At 47.0% G+C, this 14576-nt stretch overlaps 1 protein-coding gene across 1 annotated transcript in view; it reads left to right on the top strand.

Moving 5' to 3' along the window:
• Positions 1-14576, top strand: part of Wdfy4 (WDFY family member 4) — a 232123-nt gene that overhangs the window by 97592 nt on the left and 119955 nt on the right. Inside the window, 6 exon segments of the mRNA XM_038350155.1 lie at positions 2209-2414; positions 3227-3396; positions 5396-5521; positions 9551-9715; positions 12496-12699; positions 13215-13329. Of these exon segments, the coding sequence (XP_038206083.1) occupies positions 2209-2414; positions 3227-3396; positions 5396-5521; positions 9551-9715; positions 12496-12699; positions 13215-13329 (986 nt within the window).

Genomic DNA, 14576 nt, shown 5'->3' with positions numbered 1-14576 from the left:
TGTCTTTGCGTTTAGGAGTCAGTAGGTGTATTTGGTGATGTCATGGAGAGGGACACCCCAGCACAGAAACTGCAAATAGTGGCTAATCACTTCCAGTTTGGGGCTGGAGAGATGATTCAGTGGGCAAAGCACTTGCTTTGTAAGCATGGAAACCCGAGTTTGGATCCTTGGCTCTCACAAGTAGTTGCATGTGGTGTGTACATAGCTCCAGTGTTGGGGAGCATGGTGGAGGCACAAGGATCACAGGCAGTCACTGGCCAGTTAGTCCACTGAACTGGTGATCTCCAGATTCAGTGAGAGACCCTGGTACCAAAAATAAGCTGGATCATGATAGAGGAAGATTCTCATATCAACTTGTAGTCTTCATACATGTGTGCATACACATAAACACACCACACATGTGCATATAACATAGATATCCATACAATGACACACATGCATACAACACACACACATTCATGCACCAAACATGCATACATACACCACACACATGTACACACATGCACTAAACACACATGCATATAACATACAGATGTATATACGCATGCACACACTTTCATACAACACATGTATACATACATGCACACAACATACACATGCATAAAACACATGTGCATACAATGCACATGCATGCACACATGTATACAGACACCCATACAACATATATACATGTATATACACATGCATACAACACACATATGTACACATACCACATGTGTATACATGCACACACGACACACACTCATGTGCATGCACACACACACACATACACACACAGACACTCTAAAACCAATCTCTCAGTTTATAAATCTATACATTCCTAGAATCAGAACACAGTCTGGAAAGTGTCTTAGAGGTGAGTGAGTCCAGCCCTTTCCCTTCCTGTCCCTTCCTCTTCCCTTGTCTTCCTCTGACTTGTGTTGTTCTCACACATCTGCACTCTGAAAACTCTACTGGAGTTTTGGCTCTTTCCCCAAGGCCCCGAAGAGGTTCAATGAGCTTTGTATGCCTCTTTCTCCTCATTGTGAGAGTGAAAATGGCAGTTTTCACAGAGGGACAGGGTGAGGATAAAGTGAATTACCAGGTAATTCTGAGAAGGGTGCCTAAGATATCATGAAGATTCTATAAGCTAATTCTCATCGCTATCTTCACCACCACTTTCCCCACCATCATTGACTTCCCCTCCATAACTATCATTGCTAGCATCATCATGGATCCCACCATTACATCATCACCATCATGGTTCCCACCATTACATCATCACCATCACCATCTATAGTACCATTACATCATCACCATCATCATCTATAGTACCATTACATCATCACCATCATCATCTATAGTACCATTACATCATTACCATCATCATCTATAGTACCATTACATCATCACCATCATCATCTATAGTACCATTACATCATCACCATCTATAGTACCATTACATCCAATCACTATCATTTGTATTGTCATTGAATGAAATGGCAGAGTACACTAAGAGCCCCATCAAAGCCATCCAGTTAGAAAGCAGCAAAGGCAATACTAAGAGAGGCAGTTTCTTTATATCTAGTCCAGTAATAGCTCATGTTGGTAGCCACCAGCCGTCCCTCAGCATGCCTACTGTGGCAGCTGATGCTGAGAGCCTGCCCTACACAGACAGATCTCTCTATGACTCTCAGATGGCTAGGGCTCTTGCTCTGTATTGTCATTTCTAGACAGGCTTCTGACCTTCCTGCTGTCCAGTTCCCTCTAGCAGATCTAAGCACAGCATTTTAAAGCCCATGTTTGGAAGTGACAGTTCATCACAGCTAACCACTGGACATTTACGATCAGCGTTGACTAGAGACAGACATAAAATTAATGTGTGTTTGGATTACTATGCTGCTGGTAATGAAGTGAGATGGGAGAATATGAACAGCATAAGGCAGGGCTACAAGGAGCACACTCGTCTTCAGGCCTGTACTTAGTTCCCAGTTTCCCTGAGAAGCTCTGGTTGCTTGCATCACACTGTTAAAGGATAAATCTGTTGTGCAATGACCATGCCAACCTTTTATCATATTCCTTCAAAATATAATCATACTTCATATGCAATGGCCAAGCGTTGCCTTACTTCCCTATGTGGGGTGACTTGTGAGGCCACATTTGTCTTTCAGGGCATGCCTCTTGTTCATGGGATGAGAGATGACCTCTTGTAATTTATTGCCTCTTTAGGACAAAGGAACAGGTGTTTCTGAACCTGGGACCCGACTGGTTCCTGCTGCTTCTGCAGGGTCACCTGCATCCCAGCACCACCACGCTGGCATTGAAGCTGCTGCTGTACTTTCTGTCGAACCCTTCTCTCCGTGGGCGATTTAGAGATGGCCTGTCTGCTGGGTGCTGGGTGGAGTGCAGCATGGAGGCTGTGGACATTGTGATGGGTGAGTGTGTGGCTGCCTCCAGGAAACCATCACCATTTTGTCCTGGATACGAGCAAAGATCAAGCCCTACCCCACCCTGACCATTTAGGGCCTGTGTAGCCCTGTCCCCAAGGCCTGCTTCCTTAGACTACCTTTGCTGAATGCTTATTAGCTCCTCAAATCACCATGTCTGTTTACACACTGGGTGTATTGCTCCTTCTCCCTGGACACCTCTGCTGGTGGATGCAAATTTGTCCTTCATGTCCCAGCTCAATGCCACTTCCTTCAGTACAGGAGTGGACAAACATGAGTTAGGAGAATGGATAACATCTCTCTGCTTCTATGTAATATCTCTCTGATGCACATCACAATTCATAAGCACATACCAATTGATATGAATGGCTTGATGCCTCTTCTTCCTATTATACTGTCTGCTGCGTATGTACCTGGAATCTGTACATCTTTTTGAAGTGTAATAATAGCTCTTCTGCCAAGTACAGAGCTGCCTTTTTTCTTTCTGCAAAGTTGGAATTTAGTATCAGTTTTTGTTGAATGAATAGGTATATGAGTAAGTGGATGGATTGATGGATGGATGAATGAAGGGATGAGCATGTGTATAAGTGAGTGGATGGATGGATAGATGAATGGGTAGGTGGATGAGTAGGGGGATGAGCATGTTAAGAACTGGCAAGAAATGATCATGAAGCATTTTCCTGTGCTCTTGTACATGAAGCATGTTTTGTCACAGTGTATCTGTGAGGTGGCCAGTGTGTTAACTCTGTAGCAGTATCTGTTCTTATCTGACTCTTATGCCTCCCCTACCTGATCAACAGACAACCTGAAGAGCCGCCCTGCAGTGCCTGACCAGAGCCCCTGCCTCCTTCCTGGGTTCCAGGTCTTGAATGACTTTCTGGCCTACCATATCCTTATTCCAGAAGTGTACCTCATTGTGTCCTCCTTCTTCCTCCAGACACCACTCACAGAGCTGACTGATGGACCCAGAGTAGGTTCTGGGTACACTCCAGGGGAGGAGGGCCATACTTGGTTTTTCTGATTCTGTATGATTATGGCTGTTTCCTAAGATTCTCTATCCCTCTACTTCTTCCTATTGGAACTGTGTCTGACATTTTCCATTCCTTGCACCCCCTAGTTTTCAGATTCCCTCTTATTAGCTTTAGAGACGTTTTGTTTGTTTGTTTGTTTGTTTGTTTGTGACAGGGTTTCTCTATGTAACAGCCCTGGTTGTCCTAGAACTCATTATGTAGACCAGGTTGGTCTTGAACTCACAGATATCATCTGTCTCTGCCTCCTGAGTCCTGGGATTAAAGACATGCATCACTACTACCCAGTGTATGATTTTCATGCCCCCTTTTTTACTAGTAACTTTCTTGGCTCCCACCATCTCTCTTATAATACCTGATGTGATCAATCTAATCTTTCTCTTCCTGTGCATGGCTAGGGACATTACAGGACTCTAGACTGGCCATGCCCCAGTGTCCCACCTTAGGTCTCAGCTCTGTTCATCACAGATGCTCCCTCTCCAGTGTCACTAGGAGATGAAGCTTTTGTTTTTCTGTAGTCCTGAGTGACTCACCCTATACAGCATTTTTCTCCTCTTTCCATTTAGTTTTTCCTTTCTCATTGACTCTTCCCCCATAGACCACAAGCAAGTTCAACTATGTCCCGCTTAGACAAGAAGTTGCTCCTTAATTCATACTTTTGGCTTATTCCTGCCCCATTTCTCACGTTTACGAATTCCTTTTGCTAAATTTCCCCAAAAGAAGAGCACACACCCACTGCATCATCTAACCATCCATCCACTCTTACTCATATTTGGTTCTAGCTTTTCTGGGCTTTTATACCTACAAGGTCGGATGTAGACCCCAGCCAGCACTAGGATTCCTTCAGTTCGGTGACTTGGCTAACCTTTCCACCTGGCTTCAACTTACCTGCTCTTCTTACTGTCACTCTGCTGGGTCATGGCTACAAGACAGCTGTTCTGTGCTCACCTGTCATGTGTCTACCTGTTGTGCCCTTGCTCCTTTCTCCCTGCCACTTCTGCTGACAGCTCTAGACAAGTCCTTCTTGTGTCCCCTTGTACCTTACATAGCATTGACCTTACATTAGTGGTGCTGCCTCTCAAAACCCTGAGAAAGCAGGGGACAGATATGACCTTTGGCTCATCTTCCTGGGTGACTGATGAGTAGCAGGACTGGAAATCACTTCTTAGCCTTTAGCTGTGTTGTTCTGAACTGAATTGAAATGGGAAAAGACATGGCTAAGACATTCAGCCCATTACCTAGTCCCATATTTTATGGCTTGGATCTACATCTTGATTTAGACACAAATAGCATGTCTATCACTTCAGCACAAGGATCTGAATATGCTGTGTTAAGTTCAATGAGACCCAGCATTTTTATTTCTCTCTGTATTATGGGAAACAAACATCTAAAGGTCCAAGACCCGGAAGAGACACTTTACATATTCTATTTCACTTGATATTTAAACAATCCCGTGGGAGTAGATAATGTGAGCTTTCATTTCATAGAGAAGGAAATTGAACCGCCAAGAGGCTGAGTAGCTTGTCTGAGCTATTAAAAGGGCAGTGGCAGGTCTCCTGAGTCTACACCCTGATCCCTCTCTGCTCTTTCCCTGAACCTTGGCATCCTTTTTGTCTTCTATAAGTTCATTTATAATGCCCACTGTACTTGGTTGGGAAATTGAGTATTTTTGAGATTAGAGCCCAGGGCCGTGAGCATTGCAGACACGTGCTGCTCCCTGTTCTACACCCTGAGCCCTGAAGAGCTCAACTTGCTGCAAGTTTCTGGGGATGTAGCACCCCTATAGCTGTGCATTTCTATGGAGGTTTCATAAGGGCTAATGAGCTAGCCTCTTCCTGTCCTCTTACGTTTTTTCCTACTGGGACCCCTGGGAAATGCAATGCACTGTGACAAAACTCGCCACCTTAGTTGGCAGCCTTATGATTCTTCCTCCTCTACCAGGAGAGCTTGGATTCAATGCTTCAGTGGCTTCTACAGAAATACCACCAGCAAGAAGTCCTCCAGGCAGGGCTGTGCACAGAAGGTGCCCTGTTGCTACTGGGAATGATAAAAGCCATCATGAGCCAGGTGAGACCTGTTCCCGACATGATATACCAGAAGGTTCCAAGGGGAAGGAATTTGGAAAGGTCAACTTATTTTGTTCCGGAAGCTTCCCAGTAATGCTGGTGTTATTTAATCCATTCTCCATTACACAGCAGAATGCCTGTGACTAATTTACAGGGATTGAGGCTGATTTAACTCAAAGATATGAATCATGGGACATTCATGAGCGTGGTACCAGCACCTGCCTGGCATGTGGCATAGGAACCACTTGATTTTGACCATCAAGGCTCATGAGCAATGGGCAGGAGGGGTTATTTTAGATGTGGAGGCAACTGTGACCAGTGAAGGTTATTAAGTCTGGGAACAGGAGTGACTAATGCCGAGCCAGGTCATCAAGGACTTGGGTAAGAGGCTGAGAAAGTCAATTTCATTCTGCAGAAACCAAGCCTGATGAGAGACTTGTTGTGTGAGGAAACTTCACTGTTTTTGTTAGAGTCATATATAATTATCATCTTTCACATACAAACAAAATAGAAACACGAACCTAAAAGTCATTTGACACCCCTTCACCTAGGCATCGCCACTGTGAACTGTAGTGGAATAGTCAGGCACCTTTAGAAGTCATACAATGTCCTTCTAGCGGGATAGAATCACATAACAAATTTCCTTTTATTTCTCCAATATTTTGTGAACATATTTCTATATCAATAAAGTGGAAAAATGTAAGACTTATGCATGTATAGAATAGGTGTGTGCATAATACATGCATATTGTGCTGCTTGGTATTTTGGCTCACTTAGAGCTTTCATTGGTGATTAGGAAGCTGCCTTATAGCTTTGGGGCTGTGACGTCAGTTCACGGCAGGAGTGCCTGAGAGTGAAGCTACACCCCTTACAACGGTCAGAAAGCGGAGACAAACCTCACGTCCTGCACTCCCAGTGACTCAAGACTTCCTATTCTTCCCAAGTTTGTGAAGTTTCCAACACCTTTAACAGTGCCAGTCCTTTAACACATGGGCCCCTGAGGGACATAGCAGCTCCAGATGGGGGCTGGTCTCTTCTTATTTTCTGGTGATTGTTTCCACTTTCTTATTCTCAGTTCAGAGTTCATGCTTTCTTTCCACCAGTTTTTCTATTTTTTTTAAGAACCTGAAGGCCTTTGGGTTTATTTTGAGAACACTATCTTGGATATATTGATCAGTATGCCAATTTATTTATATCAGTTTCTAAGATTGTTATATTTGACATCTTCAATTGTTATTTCCCAGAATTCCTGTGGTTATGTGTTTAAAGATCTCTTGTTTCCCAATTTCCATGAGGCTGAGTGTATGTATACACACACACACACACATACATATGCACACACACATACACACATATATTTACAGTTTTTGTCTTTTCTAAATTTTCTCATTCTACTGGAGGACTAATATGCAATTAATTTTTGGAATATCTGAGATGTATATTTTCTGTTTGTAGCATGAGGAATCTGTTGTCTACCAAGAGCAATGATAGACACTCATTTAAAACTAAAAAAAAAGTTGTACAATGTGCTGAGAAAAATAAAAGGCCAAATGTTTCCAATGCATTAGCAAACACATTGACTCCACATACTAAGGATATTAGTTTGATATATAAATAACGGAGACAAAGCCACTCAGCAACTGATCTAATACTGAAAGTGCCTGCTTTGAAAGTAACATTTGCCAATTTCAGTAGATAAGATTTTACACGTGGCAAACATTTAAAGGGATGCAGGAGAAAGTCCGCAATTTAAACACAAGAATAACGCTAAAAGTTAGCTCTGAAACAGTTTTATTTTATTTTCGGTTAGAAAGTTTCTCTGTTTGCTCTCACACCCTTGCCAAGTAGTGCTATAGATCAGCTGGCCTGTTCTTGAACTTAGCGTAAATGGAAACACAGGGCATACATTCTGCACCTGGCTTTCACTCACCATCATGTTCCAGGACCCACTCCCATGGTTCTGAAGTTCATGGTTTTCACTGCTGAGGATTATTCTATAGTAGGATAATCACTAGTGATGCTCTCTGAGATCTTGCCATCCTGAAGTACCGTGAATGATGCTGCGCAAGGCTGTAACACGTGTGTTTTGGCAGAGACACACATTCTTTTCTGTTGGAAATGTACTTAGGAGGGAAGTTATGGGTTATAAGCTTACTTCGCTCTATAGTGCCAAATTGTTCTCCAAGGTGGAAGAGCCAATGTGTGTGCTCACCAGGTCTTACTCTGGGATGGCTCTGGCTTCTGTGTATCCTTGATCCATTTTTTTTTCCATTGTTTAGTTTGGTGGTTGGTTTGTTTTTCATTTTGCTATGTGGGACAGTCGACAACAATGTCGCCACTGTGGGTTTGTCAGAACTGAAGCTGTGGGGGTTAGTTCACCCAAGCAGAGTCCCTGGCTGAAGGGCAGCAAAGGCACATGCACTCAGCATTAGTGCCGTACGCCCTGAGCTTTAGGGATCTCTGTTGAGTGGCAGAAAAAAAGATCCAAGTTCCTCTTCCAAAAGCCCAAGTCTTGCATATGTGTGTCTAACCTCATCTTCCAGCTGCTTCTGTGTTTACCCCAGGCCAGTCACTTGAAAATACCCACACGGCTACACTTTCTCATTTTATTCTCATGGCAACAATCTTCCAAAATGGGTCTAGCATGGTTCCCAGTTGACAGAACTGGAACCCACGGTGCAGGGAGGGTAAGATTCACCCCCAAAGACACAGCGTTGTTAAGTGGTAGAGGAAAGGCTCCATCTGGAGGGAGCCCTGGGAACTCCTTTCTCTGCATTCACCTCTAAACCCAACATTGCAGAACTCACAGGAGACCCAGATGCAGGCTGTGGCGGTGAGTTCCTCCCTGCTTACCTGCTCCAAGCCCACCTCCAACTCACATAGGGCCTGGACGCATGATTCTGGAGCCTCTCATGTCTTGTTTGTTCCTTCTCCATACACTAGATTTTAGTTTTCCAGCATGAGGCACAGTCCAGACCTTCTAGAGCACAGGCCATTCCCACCCAAGCCTGCCAGGTCAGCACCAGCAGCCAGGCTGCTGGGGAAATAAGGAATCCATGTATGGAGAGGGGCTGCCGCTGGACAATCAAGGCCCTCAAAGGAAGGGCACCAGTATCTACATAGGAGTCATCTGTCACAGGCGGAGTGTTGATTCTGGGTCTGTGAAACTATACAGGGAATTGGCATATGCATGAGGCTGATCAATTTGAAGTTCCAGGTGTCTGTTCAGAATAGCAAGACCCCAGACTGGTTGGATGTCTCAGCTGGGGCATACGTTGGCTTCTAGATGGGCAGCTGTGCACATTAGACAAGGGAGCTGGGGTCCAGGAAGACACAGGGCTTGGTCAGGACCCAGGTGGTGGAGGCTCATTCGTGTAGCCTGGACCAGAGAAGAGATCACATTGTGGGAAGAAACTCATGTCCAGATATGGCACCTGGGACCAACTCACTACAGCACAGAACAATACAGTCCAGGCTCCTGGTTGGTAGGGCTAGGACTCTTTAAGCCCTGCTCAGTCAAGGTGGGCCCCAGTGTGGGTCAGGGTGGAGTCTCTAGTGGGAAAATCGGCTCTGGGCTTATTCGGCTGGGCTGAGCACTGACAGGCATATTCTCCCGAGTCCAGTATGCCAAGTCTACTAGTGCAGGGTAGTGTGGGGACCCAGAAGACCCTAGCACACCTCCTCGACTCGCTCTTGGATTTCACCTACTGGGTGGTCTTTGGTGGAGTGGACCTTCCCAGGCCTGTGTGTCCAACTGCAAAACAGAGGTAAACATGGAACCTGTTCCCTAAAGGTTTGGGGTACGTGAAGGGTTGCGTGTGAAACACTTAGAACAATGTCCACATCTGTTCTCTGAGCAGTGCCTGCTGCTGCCCAGCTGTCTTAGGCAACTGCCAGCAGCATGTCATATGGAGTCTCTGGAAGGTGTCCCCCCGGATTCCAGCTCCTCCGTCTCTCACACAACTCCCCTGCCCTTGTCATGCTGCTGTAAGCTGTGTCACAGGCCGTGTCTCACAGAGTGTGTCCTCAGCCCCCCGCAGGTTCAGGAGATAGTGCCTGGGAGCGAACCTTCCCCAGGAGTATTCTTCACTTCCTCGGCCTGGTGCAACGCTCCTACCCCCAGGACCCAGCATGGAGGACCCCTGACTTCCTTCAGACCTTGGCCATCATCACTTTCCCCCTGGAAGCCCAGAAGGTAAGACTCGCCTTGTTCTGAGGCCTCAGGGTGAGCAGCTATGCACGGCATCACCCTTCACGGGTGAAGGACTGAGTACCTCCCTGCCTCCCAAAGTTAAAACGCACGTTAAGCATCTTGACTGGACACTGAATAAACAATGTGGGCCATTTCCCTTCTCTTGGCTGGGGTGCAGCTCAAGGTCAAGTTCAGATATATATGGAATATATACCACCCTGGTGTTGGGAAACTATTATCCCATGCCAGGGACCTCTTGCCATCTGTGCCACAGACAGGGAATAGGTGGGGCCATTGTTTCGCCTCCCACCTTCTGTTTTTAGCACTGTTTGTGTCTTTGCCCCCCCCTTGGGCTTGATCCAGGTCTTTTTCTGGGCAGTAGATTTGTGAGGGCCCAGCTCAGAGCCAGATGGATCAAGGAGAGTGAGGACACAGGACTCACTGGGGACGAGGAGAGGAGGCCTTGAATATTGACTGCTGGAAGGTTAGAGCTGAGGCTTTGGGAAGATGTGTGAGTTTGAGGCACAGAAGCAGCCCCAGCAGGTCAAAGGTGGGTGGGTGTATCAGAGCTGTGTGGGAGCAGGTGAGTCGAAAGCCTTGGGGAGGAGGTGAGAGGAGGGCCCAAAGAGCGAACAGAGGAGGAAGAAGGGCAGAAATATACGTTTCTGTCACGAGCCTGGTGAATTAGGAAGCAGAGACCCAGAGGGAGCCGAGATGTTTGTTTGCATATTGTAATGAAGGCCAGCAGGGCATATTAGAAGCAGAACTTATACGCCCCCCCCCACTTTCACAGACTTGGGTGTGGAGTGGCTGTGCATCTCTGCATGCCAAAAAGCCAGTGTGTTGAGCGAAGTGCCCTGATCCAGCCCCTTCCTGAAGTGTGTGCATGGCGACAGCGCTTATCTCCTGAGCCCCCGGTACAAAGGCTAGACCCTGGTGCTTTGTATAACCCAATGGCACCAGATGAAGGCAATGCCAGTCAGAGAACGCAGTGACTCAGAAAGCAAAATGGCTCTGTGTACCCTTGAGCATGGAGTCCTGAGGGTCCATCTGGCCAAAAAGTGGCAAGACTGAGAACCACTACCTTTCCCAGGATTAATAAATGTGGTCCTCCAAACCTGTGTCCTTTCCATTACGGTCAACTGAAAATAAACAGCGGACTAGGACTGGAGTCTAGCCAGTGGGCTGTATCAATGGGCTCCATGTTTGGGAGTGTTAACTGTCTCAGATGGAAATACTTTTAGACATTAAGTTTGTTCTTATCTGTCTACAACATGCCCAATTCTTCATTATTATCCATAAACAATTCATTTTAACAACATTAATGTTCCATTAAGCACTGTCATCCATGTGGAGATGATGAAATATTAGGGGGGGTAATATGGGCAGGATCTATGCGAACACTCTATCATTTTCTAGAAAGGAGTTGGACATCTTGGGACTTTGATATCTTCAGGGATTCCTATCATCAATATCCCATGGATGCTAAGGGACAAGAACATTTAGGTTAAACAAGGAGGTTAATGATAAAGTCCAGAAGATGCATAAAAATGAGAACGTGATCATACAGTGGTTTGACAAATTCACATAAACTCGAGTGACTCACTAGAAAAATATGTGAAAAATCCAGCAAGACCCAAAGAAGCCCACAGCTGGCTGCAGCTAGGAGAGGCCTACATTCCAGAGTCAGGTGACCTGGGCCAGGCAGGGAGAAGGACAGTACTTCAGGCTGCTCTGACTTTCCTCAAGCACCCAAAGTCCACGGCTGGGCACTGTGACCCTGGTGCTGTGTCTGGGCCAGATTTAGCCTCTGCTGAGCTGGGGGATTTTGGCCAAATACACACTGACCCAAGGTGCTTCTCCATATAGTCACCCGCCTTCTGTGGGAGGAAAGCAGAGGGAAGGAGTCCCTTCCTCCACAGTCATTTCTCCCGCCAACAAGCCCTTCTTAGGGCTTGTGGTCTGGTTTCGAAGTTCTTTTCATCCTACCTTGCCTCAACTAAGTCAGCCTCTCCAGGCCTTTGTTGCACAGATAATGCGGCGGAACCTCGCCTTGCAGGCGGCGGGTGGGCAAAAGTTTCCCATTTGCTGTGAATTTATATGGCACCTTTCCAGGCGAGACTGCACGGAGCTAATTAATGCAGTCACCACATCCCTAGGTGCCATTAAATTCATTTTATGGCTTAATTAAGAATAGCTGCATTAATTTTATGAATGAGCAGAGGGAGGTGCCAACAGATGAAGGCGCATGAAAAGTTCACGGGGCGGGAGTCCACAGTCCCTGGCCATGTGTCCTTGTGTCTGTCGTTTGGCTTCCAGCATCTCTATGTCATCCTGGGCTATCTAGGGGAATGAGCTCTGGCCACTTTTTTTTTTAAAAAACAAGTTCCAGACAGCTTTGGGGATCTGGGGAAGATCATCCAGCTCTGTCTCTCTGTCTTTCTCACCTGGGGGTGCTGTTTGTCAGCATTAGCAGGGCGGGGGCAGGTGGAGGCCTGGAGACTCGGTGCAGGAGCTGCATCCCAGAGCCTGACATCATCATGGCCAGTACGGCATTCTAGACCTCCTTGCTGGTCTCTGACTCTGTGGCTCTCATGAGGCATCTCAGACAGCTGTGGCCACAGTACAGGCAGTTGAGCCCCAGGCCAACCTTAAAGCCTCTGCAGAACAGGTCTCCATGCAGGAGCTGGGCTTGTTGAGAATCCTGCCCACACTGTTCTGAACAGAGGTACGTCAGAAAAAGCTTCCAGGCCAACCACGCTGCTGTGTGGCTTGTCTTCCAGGAGCCAATATCTGAGACCTCTGGAAACACCAGCAGTCCTGGGGCCTCCCTTGAATCCAACAGTACTGCTGAGGCATTCCAGGATTCTTTCAAGTCACATCCAGCTCGAAGGAAGCTGAGAGAGTTCATGCAAATCCTCCTCAGGGAGCTGCTGCTTGGAGTGTCCAGCCCCAAGCAATGGTTGCCCTTGGAGGTACTCCTGGAGGTAGGTTAAACTGGGTGTTTGTGAACTGTGGGAGGTGGAATGGAACTGGCCCTAAAGGGCAGACACTTCTTGACTGAAGGGACCAGCTGGCTATTGGGAGAGTGACTTTAGTACTGCAGTGGCCTGGAGTGGAGCCTGTGAACCTCCAGTCTTGGCGGAGCAACAGATGCGAGGTCCTTAGAGCAGAGAGTTCTGTGGAAGTGAAATCTGGGGCAGAAGTTTGTTCAAGAATGCTCTCAGCTCCAGTCCCTGGGGAAGTGGCATGCGGTGTCCCAGAGTCAATTTCACCTTGAGCTACTTGCTAGGTGCCCACTGGCTGTGCGCTCCTAGGACTGGCTTCTTCACTCTGGGGGAGGGTATCACTTCCTGGGTCATCATTAGACAGTGCCTCAACACTTCAGAGAAAGGCAGTCCTGACCAGGCAGCAGCCCACACTAGGCAGGCAAGGACGTGTGGTCACTGAGAGGACATAACGACTCAGTGGCTGCCGTCTCAGTCACAGGCCATATTTTCAGGCTTCTCCGGATGGTGTCACCAGTCAGCAGAAGAGGGACTTCCAGTCTGAGATCCTACTTTGTGCCATGGACATATTCTATGTCACAAGACAGGGTGGCATGCCGACCCTAAGAGGTGAGTGGCTTCTGCGTTCTCTGTTTCTCGTGTTGGGCAGCTCATTGGGTCACCAAGACCCCAGGCTGAGCGTTGCCATCCCCTGGCATGTCCGTCTCTGCATGCTTCTTCAGCAAGAGTCTGCTGACCTCTATTGACACAGATGGGGGAACAGTTTCCATTTTCCATGACATCCCTGCGATAGTTGGGCCATTCTGAGATAGAAACTCCTTCAGTCTTCTGGGTTCACATCAGTCTCCTCCGACGTCATCAGAAACCCAGCTCATTACTGCAGGAGTGTGAGATAACTGAGCCCAGCACACTCTAATATTCTTTAACCATGCTGATGATGGAATCGCTGCCCAGTAAACATTTCTTGAATAAAAGGGCCCAATGAAGGTGCTGCCACTATCCCTCAACACTTGAGGTCTTAGTTACAGGACAGCTGAGACCTCTCAAAATCAAGCCCATGTCTCCCCAGAGTTTTCTGAGCTACAGGAATCCCATGTGACATGGCTTGCCTCTAGGATTTTCTCATGTGGCACAGTGTTGAAACTTGTTTGCGATGTTCTTTTGGTATCTGGCACAGAGGCAGGTAAGGGGTATTGACATAGCAACCCCACTGCTTGTCTTGGTTCTGTCTCTGGATGGCAGTGTAACTGGGTTGGGGACCTGGATGGTGTGGAGGACAGTCTTGGCTAACTCAGGATGATTCTAGGAATCATCTGAGATCTCCACACACTGAGGAGAACACACAGCCTGCTGTGTAAGTGAGTCTGGCTGTCTGCTCTTTCCTCCATTGTTCTAATTTGCTTTCTATTCTGTGGTAAAAGACTATCACCAAATGCAGCTTGGGGAGGGAAGGGTTGTTCGCCTTACGCATCCTGATCAGTCTGTCACTGAGGAAGTTAAGGCAGGAATGCAAACAGAATAAGAAGGAGTGCTGCTACTGGCTTGCTCCACATGAATCGCTCAGTTTGCTTTCTTACTCGGGACCAAGTATCCAGGGGTCCCACCACCCTCAGTTACTGTGCCCTCTCCATCAATCATTAGTGGAGAAAATGCTCCACTGACCTGCTTCCAGGCCACTCTGATGGAGGCAATCCCACAGCTGTTGTTCTCTCTCGTTCCAGACAGCTCTAGCTTGTGTTAGGTTGACTAAAATCTAGCCAGCACATCAGTCAAGCATGACGGCATGGCCTGGGGGCCCTTCATCTGTCTCGAACATTCAACTTCCTTGTTTTCATGTCAAAGAAGCCCCAGAAGGA

The sequence above is a fragment of the Arvicola amphibius genome, chromosome 12 (genome assembly GCF_903992535.2).
Source record: "Arvicola amphibius chromosome 12, mArvAmp1.2, whole genome shotgun sequence".
Taxonomy (NCBI): domain Eukaryota; kingdom Metazoa; phylum Chordata; class Mammalia; order Rodentia; family Cricetidae; genus Arvicola; species Arvicola amphibius.
The sequence above is the reverse complement of the archived record's forward strand: the minus strand, read 5'-3'. Positions and strand labels throughout refer to the sequence as shown.